Source organism: Eumetopias jubatus, unplaced genomic scaffold (assembly GCF_037043125.1).
Source record: "Eumetopias jubatus isolate StellerSeaLion01/CBP00866 unplaced genomic scaffold, mEumJub1_p1.0 scaffold_9, whole genome shotgun sequence".
Classification (NCBI taxonomy): Eukaryota; Metazoa; Chordata; class Mammalia; order Carnivora; family Otariidae; genus Eumetopias; species Eumetopias jubatus.
Genome location: NW_028274815.1, coordinates 99,304,721 through 99,322,224, shown reverse-complemented (window position 1 = coordinate 99,322,224; position 17,504 = coordinate 99,304,721). Strand labels below are relative to the sequence as shown.

The 17,504-nt window shown below is 40.7% G+C and overlaps 1 protein-coding gene across 2 annotated transcripts in view; it reads left to right on the top strand.

Annotated features, from left to right (window-relative positions):
* MACROD2 (mono-ADP ribosylhydrolase 2) overlaps positions 1 to 17,504 on the top strand; it is a 2,087,069-nt gene that overhangs the window by 1,926,024 nt on the left and 143,541 nt on the right. For both annotated transcript variants that reach the window (XM_088026245.1, XM_088026244.1), the window contains exons 10-11: positions 7,361 to 7,405; positions 14,512 to 14,595. In XM_088026245.1, the coding sequence (XP_087882371.1) occupies positions 7,361 to 7,405; positions 14,512 to 14,595 (129 nt within the window). The remainder of the gene's footprint in view (positions 1 to 7,360; positions 7,406 to 14,511; positions 14,596 to 17,504) is intronic.

Sequence of the window (17,504 nt, the reverse complement as noted above, 5' to 3'; positions counted from 1 at the left end):
TCATTTTCATTGGTTTCCAAGAATTTTTTTAATTCTTCTTTAATTTCCTGGTTGACCCATTCATTCTTTAGTAGGATGCTCTTTAGCCTCCATGTATTTGAGTTCTTTCCAACTTTCCTCTTGTGATTGAGTTCTGGTTTCAAAGCATTGTGGTCTGAAAATATGCAGGGAATAATCCCAATCTTTTGGTACTGGTTGAGACCTGATTTGTGACCTAGGATGTGATCAATTCTGGAGAATGTTCCACGGGCACTAGAGAAGAATGTGTATTCCGTTGCCTTGGGATGGAATGTTCTGAATATGTCTGTGAAGTCCATTTGTTCCAGTGTGTCATTTAAAGTCTTTATTTCCTTGTTGATCTTTTGCTTAGATGATCTGTCCATTTCAGTCAGGGGGTGTTAAATCCCCCACTATTATTGTATTGTTGTCGATGTGTTTCTTTGCTTTTGTTATTAATTGCCTTATAGAATTGGCTGCTCCCATGTTAAGGGCATAGATATTTACAATTGTTAGATCTTCTTGTTGGATAGACCCTTTAAGTAGGTTATAGTGTCCTTCTTCATCTCTTATTACAGTCTTTGTTTTAAAATCTAATTTGTCTGATAGAAGGATTGCCACCCCAACTTTCTTTTGGTGTCCATTCGCATGGTAAATGGTTTTCCACCCCCTCACTTTCAATCTTGGGGTGTCTTTGGGTCTAAAATGAGTCTCTTGCAGACAGCATATTGATGGGTCCTGTTTTTTCATCCAGTCTGATAGCCTGTGTCTTTTGATTGGGGCATTTAGCTCATTTACATTCAGGGTAACTATTGAAAGGTATGAATTTAGTGCCATTGTATTGCCTGTAAGGTGACTGTTACTGTATATTGTCTGTGTTCCTTTCTGATCTATGCTGCTTTTAGGCTCTCTCTTTGCTTAGGGGACCCCTTTCAATATTTCCTGGAGGGCTGGTTTCGTGTTTGTAAATTCCTTTAGTTTTTGTTTGTCCTGGAAGCTTTTTATCTCTCCTTCTATTTTCAATGACAGCCTAGTTGGTTATAGTATTCTTGCCTGCATATTTTTCTCGTTTAGTACTCTGAAGATATCTTGCCAATCCTTTCTGGCCTGCCAGGTCTCTGTGGATAGGTCTGTTGCCAATCTAATGTTTCTACCATTGTAGGTTACATATCTCTTCTCCTGAGCTGCTTTCAGGATTTTGTCTTTGTCTCTGAGACTCGTAAGTTTTACTATTAGATGTCGGGGTGTTGACCTATTTTTATTGATTTTGAGAGGGGTTCTCTGTGCCTCCTAGATTTTGATGGCTGTTTCCTTCCCCACATTAGGGAAGTTCTCTGCTACAATTTGCTCCAATATACCTTCTGCCCTCTCTCTCTTTCTTCCTCTCTGGGATCCCAATTATTCTAATGATGTTTCATCTTATCGTATCGCTTATCTCTCGAATTCTGCCCTCGTGGTCCAGTAGTTGTTTCTCTCTCTTTTTCTCAGCCTCTTTATTTTCCATCACTTGGTCTTCTATATCGCTGATTCTCTCTGCTGCCTCATTTATCCTAGCAGTTAGTGCCCCCATTTTTTATTGCACCTCATTAATAGCCTTTTTGATTTTGGTTTAGTTAGATTTCAGTTCTTTTATTTCTCCAGAAAGGGTTTCTCTAATAACTTCCATTCTTTTTTCAAGTCCAGTTAGTATCTTTAACGTCATGATTCTGAACTCTAGGTCTGACATCGTACTAATGTCCATACTGAGTAGGTCCCTGGCAGATGGTACTACCTCTTGTTCTTTTTGCTGAGGTGATTTTTTTCATCTCTTCATTTTGTCCAGAGGAGACTTCCAGTAAGTGGTCGCTTCTCTGTTCAGTGAGTTGTTGCTACTCTCTTCTTCAATCTCCTGTTGAGTTCGTAGGTGTTCAGAATGGTTTGATCCCTATTCAGCTGAATTCCTGAGACCAGACGAAATCCAGGTCTCCTACTCCTCTGCCATCTTGCTCCACCCTCCTATTTTTAATTTTTTGAGGAACCTCCACACTGTTTTCCAAAGTGGCTGTACCAACTTGCATTCCCACCAACAGTATAAAAGGGTTCCCCTTTCTCCACAACCTCTCCAACATTTGTTGTTTCTTGCCTTGTCAATTTTTGCCATTCTAACTGGTATAAGGTGGTATCTTAATGTGGTTTTGATTTGAATTTCCCCGATGGCTAAAGATGATGAATATTTTTTCATGTGTCTGTTAGCTATTTGTATGTCTTCTTTGGTGAAGTGTCTGTTCATGTCTTCTGCCCATTTATTGACTTGATTATTTGTTTTTTGGGTGTTGAGTTTGAGAAGTTCTTTTTACAGATCTTGGATATCAGCCCTTTGTCAGTAGTGTCATTTGCAAATATCTTCTCCCATTCTGTGGGTTGCCTCTTTGTTTTATTGACTGCTTCCTTTGCTGTGCAGAAGCTTTTTATCTTGATGAAGTCCCAAAAGTTCATTTTTGCTTTTGTTTCTCTTGCCTTTGGGGACATGTCTTGAACGAAGTTGCTGTGGCCGATGTCGAAGAGGTCACTGCCTATGTTCTTTAGGATTTTGATTGATTCCTGTCTCCCATTGAAGTCTTTCATCCATTTTGAGTTTATCTTTGTTTATGGTGTAAGAGAATGGTTGAGTTTCATTCTTCTGTATATAGCTGTCCAATTTTCCCAGCACCATTTATTAAAGAGACTGTCTTTTTTCCATTGCATATTTTTCCTGCTTTGTCAAAGATTATTTGACCATAGACTTGATGAATATGGATTCCAAAATTCTCAACAAAATCCTAGCTTATATAATCCAACAATACATTAAAAGGATCATCCACCACGACCAAGTGGGATTTATCCCCGGGATGCAAGGGTGGTTCAACATTCGCAAATCAATCAATGTGATAGAACACATTAATCAGAGGAGAGAGAAGAACCATATGGTCTTCTCGATTGATGCAGAAAAAGCATTTGACAAAACACACCATCCTTTCCTGATTAAAACTCTTCAGAGTATAGGGATAGAGGGAACATTCCTCAAGTTCATAAAATCCATCTATGAAAAACCCACAGCGAATATCATTCTCAATGGGGAAAAGCTGAGAGCCTTTCCCTTAAGATCAGGAACACGACAAGGATGCCCATTCTCGCCACTATTGTTCAACATAGCACTAGAAGTCCTAACAACAGCAATCAGACAACAAAAAGAAATAAAAGGTATTCAAATTGGCAAAGAAGAAGACAAACTCTCTCTCTTCACAGATGACATGATACTTTATGTGGAAAACCCAAAAGACTCTAACTCCAAATTACTAGAACTCATACAGCAATTCAGTAATGTGGCAGGATACAAAATCAATGCACAGAAATCAGTTGCTTCCTTATACACTAACAATATACCTGTGGAAAGAGAAATTAGAGAATCGATTCCATTTACAATAGCACCAAAAACCATAAGATACCTTAGAATAAACCTAACCAAAAAGGTAAAGGATCTATACTCTAGGAACTTCAGAACACTCATGAAAGAAATTGAAGGAGACACAAAAAGATGGAAAAACATTCCATGCTCATGGATCAGAAGAATAAACATTGTTAAAATGTCTATGCTACCCATAGCAATCTATACCTTCAATGCCATCCTGATCAACATTCCAATGGCATTTTTCAAAGTGCTGGAACAAACAATCATAAAATTTGTATGGAATCAGAAAAAACCCTGAATCGCCAAGGAAATGTTGAAAAAGAAAAACAAAGCTGGGGGCATCATGTTGCCTGATTTTAAGCTATATTACAAAGCCGTGATCACCAAGACAGCATGGTACTGGCACAAAAACAGACACATAGACCAATGGAAGAGAATAGAGAGCCCAGATATGGAGCCTCAACTCTATGGTTAAAATATAAATTAAAGTATCCATTGACTCAATCCTAGGGTTGAGTTGGGGAGGGGAATACTCTGGGAGAAGCTTCTGAATTGACCCACTTGAAAAGCAAGGGAACTAGAGTACTTATATGCAAATCCTGGCAGTCATTTGTGAAAGGCTGCCCTCCTGGGGGTGTTAATTCCCTGATATTTCTCCAGTGGCTTCCAGCAGCCCAGAGAAAGCCCTCGGGCAGAGACCCAGGGGCTGGTGGCTGGAAGTCAAGCTGGCAAGCACTGAAGTGTCAAGGAACAAGGGGGTGTAGGCAGGGCACCCACATCTGCCAGAAATGCACTGCAGCCCTTCCTTCCCCCTAGCTAATTCTAACTCACCCTTTAGGATTCAACTGAAACATCACCTCTTCTGGAAATCCTTCATAGACCTTCTCTCTGACTTAGCTGCTTCTTGTCTGTTTCCCAGTGAAACCTTTGCCTACCTGCATCAGAGAATCTGTTACTGCCTCTTCTGATTGCTGCTTCCACTTCTTTGTGAGCTTTTTGAGGGAATAGAATGTCAACTTTATCTTCAAGGTCTTCCATCGTTCCGACATGTGATGTTGGTCAATAAATGGTTAAGTAGTAAAAGGAGTAATAATAATGACACCATAACACTAATAGCCGGTATTTATTGAATGCTCATTCCATGTATGCACTTTACATGTATTACATATTACCAGCTCTAGAAAGTTAGTACTTTTATTATCCCTATTTCTCAGATAAGAAAGCTGAGGTTATAGGTTTACATAATTTGCCCACGATTGCACAGCTATATATGGTTTGGCCTGATCTGAATCTGGATCCTGGGTATACTCTTAACCACTATATGGAAAAATGAATGAAAATGAATGAATAAATGGATAATAATATCGAGTCTGATCCTTCAACACCTGGGAACATTCTAGGGATGATGCTATCAGTATAGTCTATATAGTCCCTGGAAGCAGCTATCCCTCCCCTGACATCTTTTGTAATGGCACTGACTGCTCTATTATATGTTCAAATGTATCTGCATGTCTTACTTTCCTTACTAATGATAAATTTCTAGACAACTTCATAATCTGATATTTTCTATTTCCCCAGACATAAAGCCACACATACAAAAGGTTACCAATGAGTGTTTGCCACATGGACAAATGGATACATGGTTGACAAGCAAAGGGATCTTTGACTCTTCCTCTATCTTTTCCTGGAAACTGTGGAGACTCTTTTTCATCCCACTCTGAGATTCCAGAAAGTCTGTTGTCAAAGAGATGGCTCTAGATATTTTAGATGGCTCTGAAAAATAAAATTTTGTTTAAATATATTAAGTTCAGGGAAGAATCTGTGAAGAGTTTACTTTGTAACATTTTGGTAATCATTTGATTAGAAAATTATATTTCTAAGAGAAAGACATTCTTTCTCCCAAAATTCTATTCATAGAAAAAAATGAAAGAAAGAAATTATATAGAAAATCACTACTGTTTCTAACGATTTGAATGGAAGAAAATTTACTTCTTGAAAAATTAACCATGGCCATCAAGAATTATTTCCTAAAACTTCAAATTAAATGCATTTTTCATTCCCAGTGACTGGTATATCTATAATCTTCATTTATAATTAGCACTTTGAAGAGTGTCACATTGAATAAATTTGGCTAAGAAATTACTAAATTTAAAGCATATATCTGAGAGGAAATTACAAATTCTTACTGAGTCCTCATTGTTTGCAAATCATCACATAGATCCATGCTGTCCTGGTATGTAAGAGATAGATAGGAAATACAAACACAAGAATTCTCTAATTTGACTAAAATATCAGAGAAAATTAAAAATAAAACCTCAAAAATTTTATTCCACAGAAATTTCTTTATATATTTTAGTGTATAAAATTAATTGCATTACATACCAGGGAATACAAAGGAACATAAGACATAGTCTTTAACTTTGCAGAATTTGTGATCTAGAGATGGGCATCTGCCAGACAGATATGTTAACAAGTAGACTTATGATTTGGTGGTAATAATAACTAATTTATAGCACTTAATATTTCAGTAGCTGTCCCTAGTGCTTTATGTAACATTATCTCATTTAATCCTTGCAACAACTCTATGTAGGAGGCATTATTATCCCACTTTATAGCTGATGAACCTAAAACTCAGAACAGAACTGTTTGGTAACTTTTCCAAGGTCACATGCCTAATGAATGGGTGGGTGGAGGAGCTGTCTGCAGACCTCAGCCCAAAGGTCCTTAAAGTTGATATTCAGAAGGCGTTAAAAATAAGGTACACTGAAGAGAAGACTATTCATTCAAACTTGGTTGGAGCAGATGTTATGGTGCCTCAGTTTGGCCTTGAAGGATGAGTGTGAACAGAGATGGAGAAGGCATTGCTTCCAGGACTGAGGTGGGTAGAGGAAACTAGCAGAGATCTTAGAAAACAGAATTAAGTGGTGCGTGGGTGAAGGTGGTAGCATGAGTGGAACAGAGGAGGGGAAACCGAGGCAAGTGGGCAGAACCAGATACTGCTGGCCTTGAGTGTAACCCCCAAAGAGTCTAAGACCTTTCTCATTAGGCAAACAGGAGTCACAGAACAGTTGTGAACCAAATTAGAGCTGTATTTGAAGATTGATTTGGCAGCTATGTGTAAAAGGATTTGGAATCAGGAGTGGGAAAAAGAGAAGAGCAGGTTAAGAAACCACAAAATAGAGAAGTCTGAATTTGAGTTGTAGTGATGTGAATAGAGAGGAAAAAACATGGAAAGAAGACAGGATTCGGACTGCCTGGATGTGAGCAACAGTGAAGGAGAAGAGATGACAACATTTCAAGAGTTCAAAAAGCAACTGTGTCATCCAGAGCACAGAGGACACATGGGTCCTTGCCCAATTACAGGGGTTTCACTGGGATGAGGGGAATTAAATGGAAATGATAGGACTGGGGTGGGTTGGGAGAGGGGCACTTGAACTTCCACGGTTAAAGATTTGGATTTGCAGGTATAGCAAACCAGCACTTTTCACTGTGCAGTGCAGAGATTGGACACAGTGTCAGCCAACACCCAAATGGCGAGCTCCACATTTCTAGATACTTCAGGCGAGGGTGCATCCTTTCCATGGATGCAAAAAGTGCGACATTTAAAGTGTGTTTTATTTTTTGTCCTTTTGAAATGACCGAAGTGACTGTGCATAACTTTAAAAGCAAAACAAATTATTGCATATATAGTTTTGTTAGACAGATATAACAATTTTTAAAAGGAAATGTAAACCCTAGATGTTAAAATTGTGCTCTAATTCTATTTACATTACATTACACTAATTTAGCATAATAATACAAGATAATAGAAATGCATGATCTACTACTCTTTTCTACTCAGTGTTTTCTTGCCTTTGAATTTTTATTAGATTGGAGAATTCTGGGGTTTCTAGCTTTCATATGAATTTTTCTTTGTCTTTTCCCTTTTTTTAATAGATGATAATAATGAAGAAGAAGGTGTTGACATGAAAGAAGATTCAGGTATTAAATTAATGATTTTATTCATAGAGCATAGAAAAAGACCATTGTGTTGTTTATGTATGCCTCACATTTTTTCAAAGAAAAACATAATAAGGTTAATAAAATAGGTGAAGGGGATTAAGAGTACATTTACCCTGATGAGTGCTGAGTACCATATGGAATTGTTGAATCACTATATTGTACACCTGAAATGAATATAACACTGCATGTTAACTATACTGGCATGAAAAGACAAAAAAATAGAAATGTACACTCAAGGTCATAAAATAAGAAAGTAGTTGTGCTAACTCTTACAGCTAATACAATCAGCATATTTAAGCAGTAAACTTTCAGCTTTCTGAAAGCTGAGGTAAAAATGGAAACTGATGTTATAACGAATAGAGCTGTGTAGCAAATCACCCCAAAGCTTAGTGATTAAAGCATCTGCTTATTATGCTCATATATTCTGTGGCTCAGGAATTCAGACAGCATAGCAGGGCTGACTTGATCCTGCTGCTCTACAAGGTCTAAGGCCTCATCAAGAAGCCTCAATGGCTGGGGGCCTGGAATCCTGTGAAGATTTGTTCACTCAATGTCTGGCCAGCGATTGATATCGGCTCTTGGACTCTCAGCTGAGACCACAGCTGGGGCAGTTTTCTGAAACATCTATTCATGGCCTCTGTCTATAACCTGGGCTTCCTCTCAGCATGGCAGCCAGGCTCCAGAGAGAGCAAAGTGAGCCAGCAGGAGCTGTAAACTTTTTAAGCTTCAGCCTCAGCAGTCCCACAGAATGACTTCCACAGAACTCTTTTTGGAACAGTCATTAAGAAGCCTGCCCAGGCTCATGGGGAAAGAAAATAGTCTCAGTCTCCTGATGGGGAGCAGTGAGGTTTTGTAGAGGCACATGGGACCTGAAAACTTGCCATGGCCATCTTTGGTACATATATTTGGTGCATATGATATATTTTTCTCACTATCAGAAACTAAGATGTGTGCCTACGCCTCAAGAAAGACCAGTGTTTGATGAGGGAAATCTAATGATCACAAACATTGGATCTGGCCTAAGGGGGCCACTCAGTATGTGCTTGTTAATGAATGCATGAATCAATAGGGCCTGAATTCAATCCTAGCTCCTCCATTTATGGACTTGGGGCAAAAGTTTTCTCTCTGGGCCTCAGGGTATACCTCTGGGGCCAATAACTCTTACCATACAGTCTTGTTTGGGAATTAAATGAGATATCATACCTGAAATGTTTCTTGGACCTTAGTAAACACTAAATTATCCCTTTCTTTCTCCTCTAGATATTGGAAGGGTATAGAACTTAATTCCATAGTATAAGAACTCCATGTTCCCCATTTTGGCAACCACACTGTTCTAGGCATGAAATGGGGCCAAGTTTGAAAATTAAAATCGATATCTCAGAGGTCCTAATTTTGTGTGTCCTGCTGTTCGATGCCAGAATGCCATCCATTATTCACCAACAACCTCAATCTGAGCACCTCCATTAATGGAGAGCAATTTAAATTCTGAGGTAAACGATCTCTGTTAGTTGAGGTTTGGTTAAAATGGTCCTTTCTCCTGGTTAAGTTAAAGTCTCTCTCCCTCCCCTGATCTCCCACTATCTTTGTGGAAAGACACCAACAGGTCTTTTCTTCATAACAGCTCACTGGAGCAATGACCATAACTCCTGTCTAGCTTCCAGCTTCTTCTCTGGTCCAAACATGCCTGAGTCTTATGGTTCCCTTGGTCTCCCCAGGGCAGTGGATTCGGAGGGCAGGAGAAGTCAAGGGAGGATCTACAACCCAGGAGCAGGAAACTGCCGTAATAACAGTTGTCCGTTCCCTGCCTGTATATCCTTGGTACCTGCTTGTCGCTTCATAATATCAACAGCAGTCTAAGGAAAGTTCTTGTGACCCTCAGCTGAGTGTTGTTTGCTGATGAGGAAAGCAAACTAAAAGTGCCAGGGAGTTAATTTGTCTGGAGTAGTCCTCAGCCAACAATGGGCAAGAGTTGGTGGACCCGAGCAGGACACCTATGAGGCAGGTTATGTTTCAGCGCTGTCCAGTAGAAATAGGATGGGAGCCTCAAATGGGAGCCTCCTGTTTAACTTCAGATTTTCTAGTAATCACATCAGAAAAAGTAAAGAGAAACAAATGAAATTAATTTAATACTATTTTATGTAATATATCCAAAGTATTATCATTTCAAAAAGTAATCAATATAAAAATGATATGAGCCTGATATTTTACATTCTCTTTTTTCCATACTGAGTTTTTGAAATGTGTGTGTGTTTTACGTTCATGTCTCAATTCAGACTAGACACACTTCATGTATCTATTGGCAAAGTGTGGTTTTAGACAACGAGATTCTGTATCATCACCCAGAGGTCCCCAGTGGAACTTGCTCACACCCAGTATTGGCTGCTTTCCCTTTCCTATTTCCCTTCCCTACTTCCCTCTGGCACTTTCTGGGATAATTTCTTAAATGAAGTATTTGCACTCAAACCCTTGTCTCAGCGTCTTCTGAGAAAATCCAACCTGAGACAAGGACTCTGCTTGCCTTTTGTAAAACATAAAGCCCAAGGTGAAATTTCAATTGGAATATCCATTCCCATGACCATGAGAGATGTCTTATTGCTTAAAAGAACCATATGTTGAAAAAAGACTTTAAGCGGTCACCCCACCTTGGATTAAATTCCATGAATTTAATGTCAATTTTTGCTATTCTCCTTTATCCTGCTCACGTGAAGTATCCTTGGAATATCCTTCAGCTGTTGGGAGTACTGCCCTTTTATCCAGCCAGTTTAAGGACCTTATCTTGCTAAGGATCATTTGCCTAAGTGCCATAAGTACACATTTCTAGGCAGGGGGCGTTGACTTCTTAATGAGATGCAGCTAGCTTTCCATACCACTGAGTGATTTTAAGAAAATCATTATTAATGCTAATGCAGAGCCCACAAGGTTGGAGTCAGCATATGAGGTTTAGGGGACTTTAATTGGATCATCAGTTCTGATCTTAGTCTTATCAGGTTTCCTGGGGGTTTTGTGTCCAGCAGCTTGATGCAGCTGTTAAAGTCATACTCAATGGCCCAAAGATGCTAAGTCACTAGGCCAGAATGGCCTTGGGAAACTGCTCTCCATTTCCTAATATCGGAGTACTGAAATCATGGGGGATTTCTGTGCAGAATGGTTCCATGATGTGTCACTGGCCTTGCCAGACATTGGTGAGGAGGCTGGCTTCAGTTCAGATCTCATACTCGGGCGTGTTGGTCTCGAAGACGGATCTCCAACCAGACCATTAAGTGCTGCCTGTCCTCTGCCCAGTGTTGCCTGTATTGCAAGTAGAAATGCTGGAGGGATTTTTATGAATGCAGCTGACATTAGTGAAAGGCTACTTGGGAGAAATAAATGCTAGTGAATGATAGTGAATAACAATCTGAATACCAAAAACCAATAAGGTTCTGGTAAACCGACTCTCTGGATGAAGGGAACCCCCCATTGGGGGAGTTTGCATATTTCATTATTGTAAATACACCCACTGTGGTGGTGTTCAAGCTACCAAACATGAGATCAATGAAGGCGGAAGTTGAGGAAAAAGAGGTATAGTCAGTTGGCTCACGTCAGCCCCAGCACACGTCTGCTGAACCAGATTTTAATCAGGATGTACCTTGTGCCAGTCAACATACATGAAGTCATTCAAGATATGCAACAACCCTAGGAGGCAAGGATTGTTACTACACAAGTCTTAAGAGGAATTAGTTCCTGGCTTAAGTAGGAGAGCTGTTAAGTGTGTCTGACCCCAAAGCTCACACCCTTGTACTCCAGCTCCAGACTCTAAAAGTAAGTAGAGGCAGGAGCATCTCAGGTGGTGTGAGACAAGTTCATCCTCAAGGTGAGGCTCTGCCCCCATGGGGAATGACAGAGACAGACTGGCTTAAATGCTTAGGATTCCCTTAAAGTCCTTTATCAGTTTCTTTAATCCTAGCATAGAAAAGGTTTCCCCATGTCCTTCCATTCCTGAGACCATGCATTGTTGAAATGGACACCAACCAGGGACAGAAAATCAATAGCCACCTATGGCAGTTCAGCTACGTGACAGTGAGGAGCACAGTTGAGTTCTTCAGGCAGCAAAGCTATGCTCAGGGCAAAGCTCCAGGTCCCCACCCTCTGCCGGAAAGAGAGGTAACATAGATAATGTGATATGCTGCCAAGGAGAAGTATGGGGTGCGTTGGAGGAATGTTCCTTCAGCTTCTCCAGACCAAGAGGGAGCGTTGTTTCTGCTGAACCACAAGTAGAAATCTGGGCACAGAAGCCATGTGTATCAGTGACTTTCATTTGAATGCCTCCATGTCTGTTACAAAATGATACTAATGTCATAGATGATTATTGATAATTAACATGTATCCATGCCCACTGACTACCCAAGGAGGGCCCTGTCACTTTTTAAAAAATGAAGTACTAGTCCTTTTTGGGTATTTACCTCAAAACATGGACAAATAGAGACAAATAGATGTCTTTCAGAGATGTCTCACCCATTCCCCAAGAATTCCTATTCAGGTTGGAAAATCAGGTTCATTATCAAAAACTCACTTTCAGGAAATGCTGGTTTGGGGTTGAATCCCCAGCATTGGAAGCGCTCCTCTTAGTCCCTGTTGCAGATGATGCATTTCAGAGGCATCTTCCAGAGAGTCTTAGAGTTTCCTTCCAGGGAGATCATAAGTGTTGCTTTGCCCATTTTATGCATCCTTTTGAGCACAGCATCTGTGCTCAGTGAGCTGTTCCAAGCATCTCATTTCTGGTTTTGCTGAACCCATTCTGAAGGGTCAATTTCCGTCTCACACCTGGTGACAGAAGTTTGGGGGAGTTGCTAATGTAATCATTGGTGGAATTTTTCACCCTGGCCATGGTAACGATCTTAGATGTGACTTACTTGCAACCACAGAAAGCCTAACTTAGTGCCCAAAAACCTTTGTAGTTTTTAATAGCACATCTATCAAATGCAATTTTTTGTTCTGTTCCTTTTTTAATAAATGGGAAAAGAAAAATGAGTCGCCATAGCACTGTCGTGTAATTTTAGAATCCTGGCATAAGGCGACAGCTGCTAAGAGAGTAAGAATTAGGCATGAGCCCCATTATATCTTGGCCTTAAAGAAAGGCCTGGGTATGGGGGGAAAGAAAATGGAGTTGGAAATGAAATTCTCAAGACACTACTAGGTACCAGGGACACAAGAGAGATTAGGAAAGACAAATGTCCTTTTCTCAAGTAACTTACATTCTAGGAGGTGGGATGGGGAAGGGAGACATACAATAAAGAAAGAAGGGGACAAAATAATTTCAGATACATCAAGTGATGTCTTTGAGAGAGATTTCCCTTGCAGGCACCCTTCGTGTTAGGAATTAGCAGAGGACCTTTCTTGGGAGCTGAGTTTGATTTGAGATTAATAGGTGAGAAGGAGGTAGACACATGAGTGTTTGTTTTTGGAGGGGGAGGGGAGAAGAACAGCAGATGTGATGATTCTAAGGCAGAAACCAGCCTAGTAATGACTGAAGAACACACAAAGACAGCCAAAGCGCAAGTGGGAGACGAGGCTAGAGCAGTAGGTAGAGCCTGAGGGCCATGTTGTCCCGGCCCATGGAATTGGATTTGGATCTTATTCTAAGACCAGTGGTATTTAAACATGTGAGCAACAGGATCGGCTTTATGTTTAGAAGATAACTCTGGCTGCTACACGGAGAATAGCTAGTTTCAGGGAGTTTAGAAAGCCCGAATGTTACTATAGGAACTCAGGTAAGAGAGGCTGCTGGTTTGGATTAGGGTGATGATTGCAAAGGATGAGCACAGTGCATGAATATGGGATATTTTGGAGCAGAGCTGATAGGACTTATGATGACCTTCCTGGAAGAGTGACTGAAAGGAAACATTAAGGACAATATCTCAGTTTGGGGGTTTAAATTCCTGGGCAGATAGTGAGATGTGAAATACTTGGAGAGAACAGGTTTGCAGACATCAAGAGTATTGTTCCAGCTGTGCTGTTTGAAATGCCTAATGGGATTATTTACGTAAATTTGAAATGCTTGGTGAGAGCCCAGTGAAGGGAAATCCTGGGGGCTGGAAAGAGGGAGGCACCATTATATCCCAGCCCTGAAAGGACAATGGGGGAGGGGGTAATTACAGGACGCTGGAGACAGAGAGGATGTGGAGAAAGCCAAGTGATTGGGTCTGTGACCTGAGATAGAGGGGTACAATAAGCCCTTGAAGGTTACTGGTAGCCTAGGAAGAAAGCCAGAAATTTCACTGGTACATAGAGACCAGCCTCCAGTGCACAACTGGGTGGGAGGTGGGGTAGAAAGTGGAGAGTGGAGAGAAGACAGCCAGTCCAAATACAAAACGAGCTGCCATGTAAGCCGTTGAAGACATAAGCTTTGAGCTTAGCGGAGAGACCAGGACTGGAAATACAAATTAATGCCTAACAAAGTATCTGTATCTGAAGGGAATAAATTTAGAGTCACTTTTCCTAAAACTGTCTTCAGGATTTTTTTTTTTTTTCAGTCTTCAGAATTTGAATTATCAGCCTCCTTGGATAGACTTGGCCCCAGGGGGTATTGGGAAGGACTGAGAAAAGTGGGAAACATGTTAATTTAATTGGGGGCATATAGAAGTTGTTTAGAATTTGGATGACTAAAGCTCCACCCAACCCCCCAAGATGAGATGACATTGCAGCTGATCTAGCTCCACTTTGAGGATTTAGTAAAATGAAACTGCATTTTAGCAACTGTCAGTTAATCCGTGAAGTTTTAAATCAAACTCCTGTGGGGGGAAAAAAAAAATGGGGGGTTGCCTTATGGAGAATTTCTTTTAATTTAAAAAAGACATTTAAGATTTCACATCTGTGTGAGTCATTAATGATGGTCACAAAAAGATGTTAAGCTTTAATGTCAATCTGTGTGCACTGGGGAATCACAGGCTCTTGCCAAAATTTAGCTCAGTCAAAATGACAAATGAATCTGTGATCAAGCTTCACCATACATATGGGTTTACTGAGGGAAAAAAAAGGACTTTAAACTTCAACGTAATTTTAAATATTGACTATCTAAATAAGAATGTTTTAAATCTTTATGCTTCCAGAGGGGTTAGAGCCAAAAGGCCTCTCTCCACCCCACAAGAAGAGCAAAGCAAAGAAGCCAGAATGTTCCAAAGACTCTAGTGAGGGTGAGTCTTGTTCCTCCTGTCTTAAAAAAATTACTCCAGGAAAAGAAACTTCTGGTTAACTTTTTTAAATTATGTGTTCAGATATTTCTCAGGGTGCAAAAATCACAGAAGAATTGCTTATCCTTTCCTACTATGTGGATTCTCACCTGAATGCGAGGACAAAATATCAGATTTAGGTTTAATTGGTGAAGGTAAAAACCAAGTCTGAAAAAACACATTTTCTCATCGTGAGGTATTTTCTGTTCCTGCAAAGTGCTGACAAGTCGGGTGCTCTGTCATCGCGTAAAGGTGAAGTTATAGACCTGGGTGTGACGAGCAGTGCGTAGCTAATTGCCTTATTGGGATCAATTGCTTTTTTTCATGAACACATTCTGAGTCCAGGTTCAAACCTGTGCAGTGGGTGCTGGAAATGCTTCCAGTCTTTTTTTCTCTTCCACTTTCTAGAAGCCAGCGTATCTTTGCATTAAATGGACAGGCTCAGTTGGGCTCAGTTTTCTGAAGAAATGAAGCCAATCTGTCTTTGACTTATAACACTAGTGCCACCTACAAGATATTCAGATTTTTCTTTTAAAATGTAGATTAGGTACTTTTTTTAAGGGAGCCTCTCATCTCCAGAGTATGCATGAACTTCTTAAAGGGGGAACATATTTATGCTTTCTCGTTTCTTGCCTTGGATCCTCACTTCATCCTCCGTGAAATGGAGAGCATTATAATACTGATGGTGTCAGCTTGGGTCTTTGGGAAAGAAGATGCCAAGATGAAATAGAAGTGCAGGAAATGTATGGGAGCAGGGAGCCTTGAAGGGTAAAGGGGGGAGGAGCAGGGGGAGGCGAAGGAGAGAAGGAAGGAAGATTAGCTAGGAAGAGCCTCCATCTGCAGTGCAATCTGCAGAAGTCTGGGGAGGCCCAGAGCACTGGGCAGGAAATGGCCGGCTCCAAGATCCCTTTCCTCCTGCTCACTCACTGGCCACAAGCAGCCAGGGGAGAAAGTGGCCTCGGTGTGACTATAATGCTGCAGTGGACCCCAAAATGTGGTCAGTGGCCGCTGTCAGCTAACTTCATTCCCAGCAGCATGTTCCCTCTTGAAGGGAGATCCTGAACATCTCTCCTCCGTGAGAGCACAGCATCTGCATGAGTGTCGGGGTTCCAACTAATAAGTAATGACACTGCCTTCACCCTCACCTGGGTTCAGAACCAACTGAGAAGGCAAAGCTGTAGGAAAGTTTGAAACCAAAAACATGAGCTTTGTTACTAATGAGGTTAGATTAGAGCATCTGGTGGCCCTGCCCCCAGATGGGCTTCCTAAGGCTGGATTTCACTCCTGAATATAAAAGATGTAACCTCTGTCCCCTCAGGAGCAAGTACCATTGTCCTTGGTATCTTGGGTGCTTGGGCAGAGGCTACCCGGGTGAGCTTATTATATGAAAAAGAACAGACCAGGACATGCCCTCTCTGTGGACAGGTGGATCTGAGAGAGACTCGAGATGTGTCTGTTTCTGCACCCCCCCCACCCCCGCAGGTTTGGATAAGTGAGGGGATGAGGAGAAAGGCACAGCAGTAAATGTTCTCTGCCCTTTGGTTGAGGAACAAGAAATAAACATTTCCAACTGACAGTAAACAATAGAAATAGTATGTATAAAGTGCCTAGCACAGGTCCAGCATTCATAATGGCTATTATAATTGCCATAATAATCAGCACCATGAGAGGGTGCACACTGCCCTGATTCACTTAAATATGCTTGAGAGCTTCAACTCATTCACGGTGAACACTTAGAACCATGGAGAAGGCCAGCAGTTCTCATTGGCCCAAGGTGATAAGAGCTTTGGGCTTTCATCTCCTACTCTAATGAGGTCATTTCCTGGACTATCTCTTGAGGCCATGACTGGTAAATGGGTTAAGGGCAAAATGACAGTCGCCTTTTCCTTGGAGAGGCTCCACCTCACCTAGTGGTTCCCATCAAATGTCCAACCCACATCAGAGGTTGTTTTCCGGAGCCTGAGCCTGTGGTCATTTCAAGTGTCGCGTGGTGAGCCATAAACTACAGCAGTTCTGTCTCCTTTAATTAATAAGGGTATTCCTCCCAGTTATTCTTTGAGGTGAGCGGAAACTTCTTTTGCCTCCTAAATAATTTGCTTTGTTTAGGAACATCATTCCGTAATTCCAAGATAAGTAGATAATATGGCTTTTCCTTACCCAAAGATGTGGTCTCAGAATATGCTCTAAGGCACCAAAGCGCCGTCACTGTGGATTCGTGACCAGGGACATTCTGTCTGTGGCATCATGGTGAAATCTAACATTAGCCACTCTATAGAAGCGTGGGAATTGTGTGTTTGTTCCTAAGATGATTTTCAGGATGAAAAAGTAAAAATTGCTGGAAAAATGGTAAGAAATAGCTAAAGGTAGATGATTCTATGATGGGCACTCATTATTTATCAATGTTTCTATTTTGATGAAATAAACTATATCCTGAATTCATGTTACATATGTTTCACTTCCTCTCCTGATTCAAAGAGTTATAATCTTTGATTGGTAAAGAGTTACAGTTCTTTCCCACTAGACATGAAAACGGAATATTGTATCCCTGGGTGGAGGGGTAATGCAGATCATGATCCTTCTCTGTGATGGGCTTCCCATTTTAGAGTTATCAGTCCTTTTCCAACTTGGTCGTCTCTCTAATATATATATATATATTATATATATATTATATATAATATATATATTTAGTAAGAGAAGCTTCTGGTATTTTTATTTATAGATCACTCAGCTAAATTCCCCATTACTTGGCTTCATCTTACTTCTCCCCTACCTTTGGGTTCCCAGCCCTGATTCTAACCTTCATGGGTCTTCTTGATTACCTCAGTTTACCTTATAATATCCATTCTCAGACAGGATCATAGAGAATAGAGTTG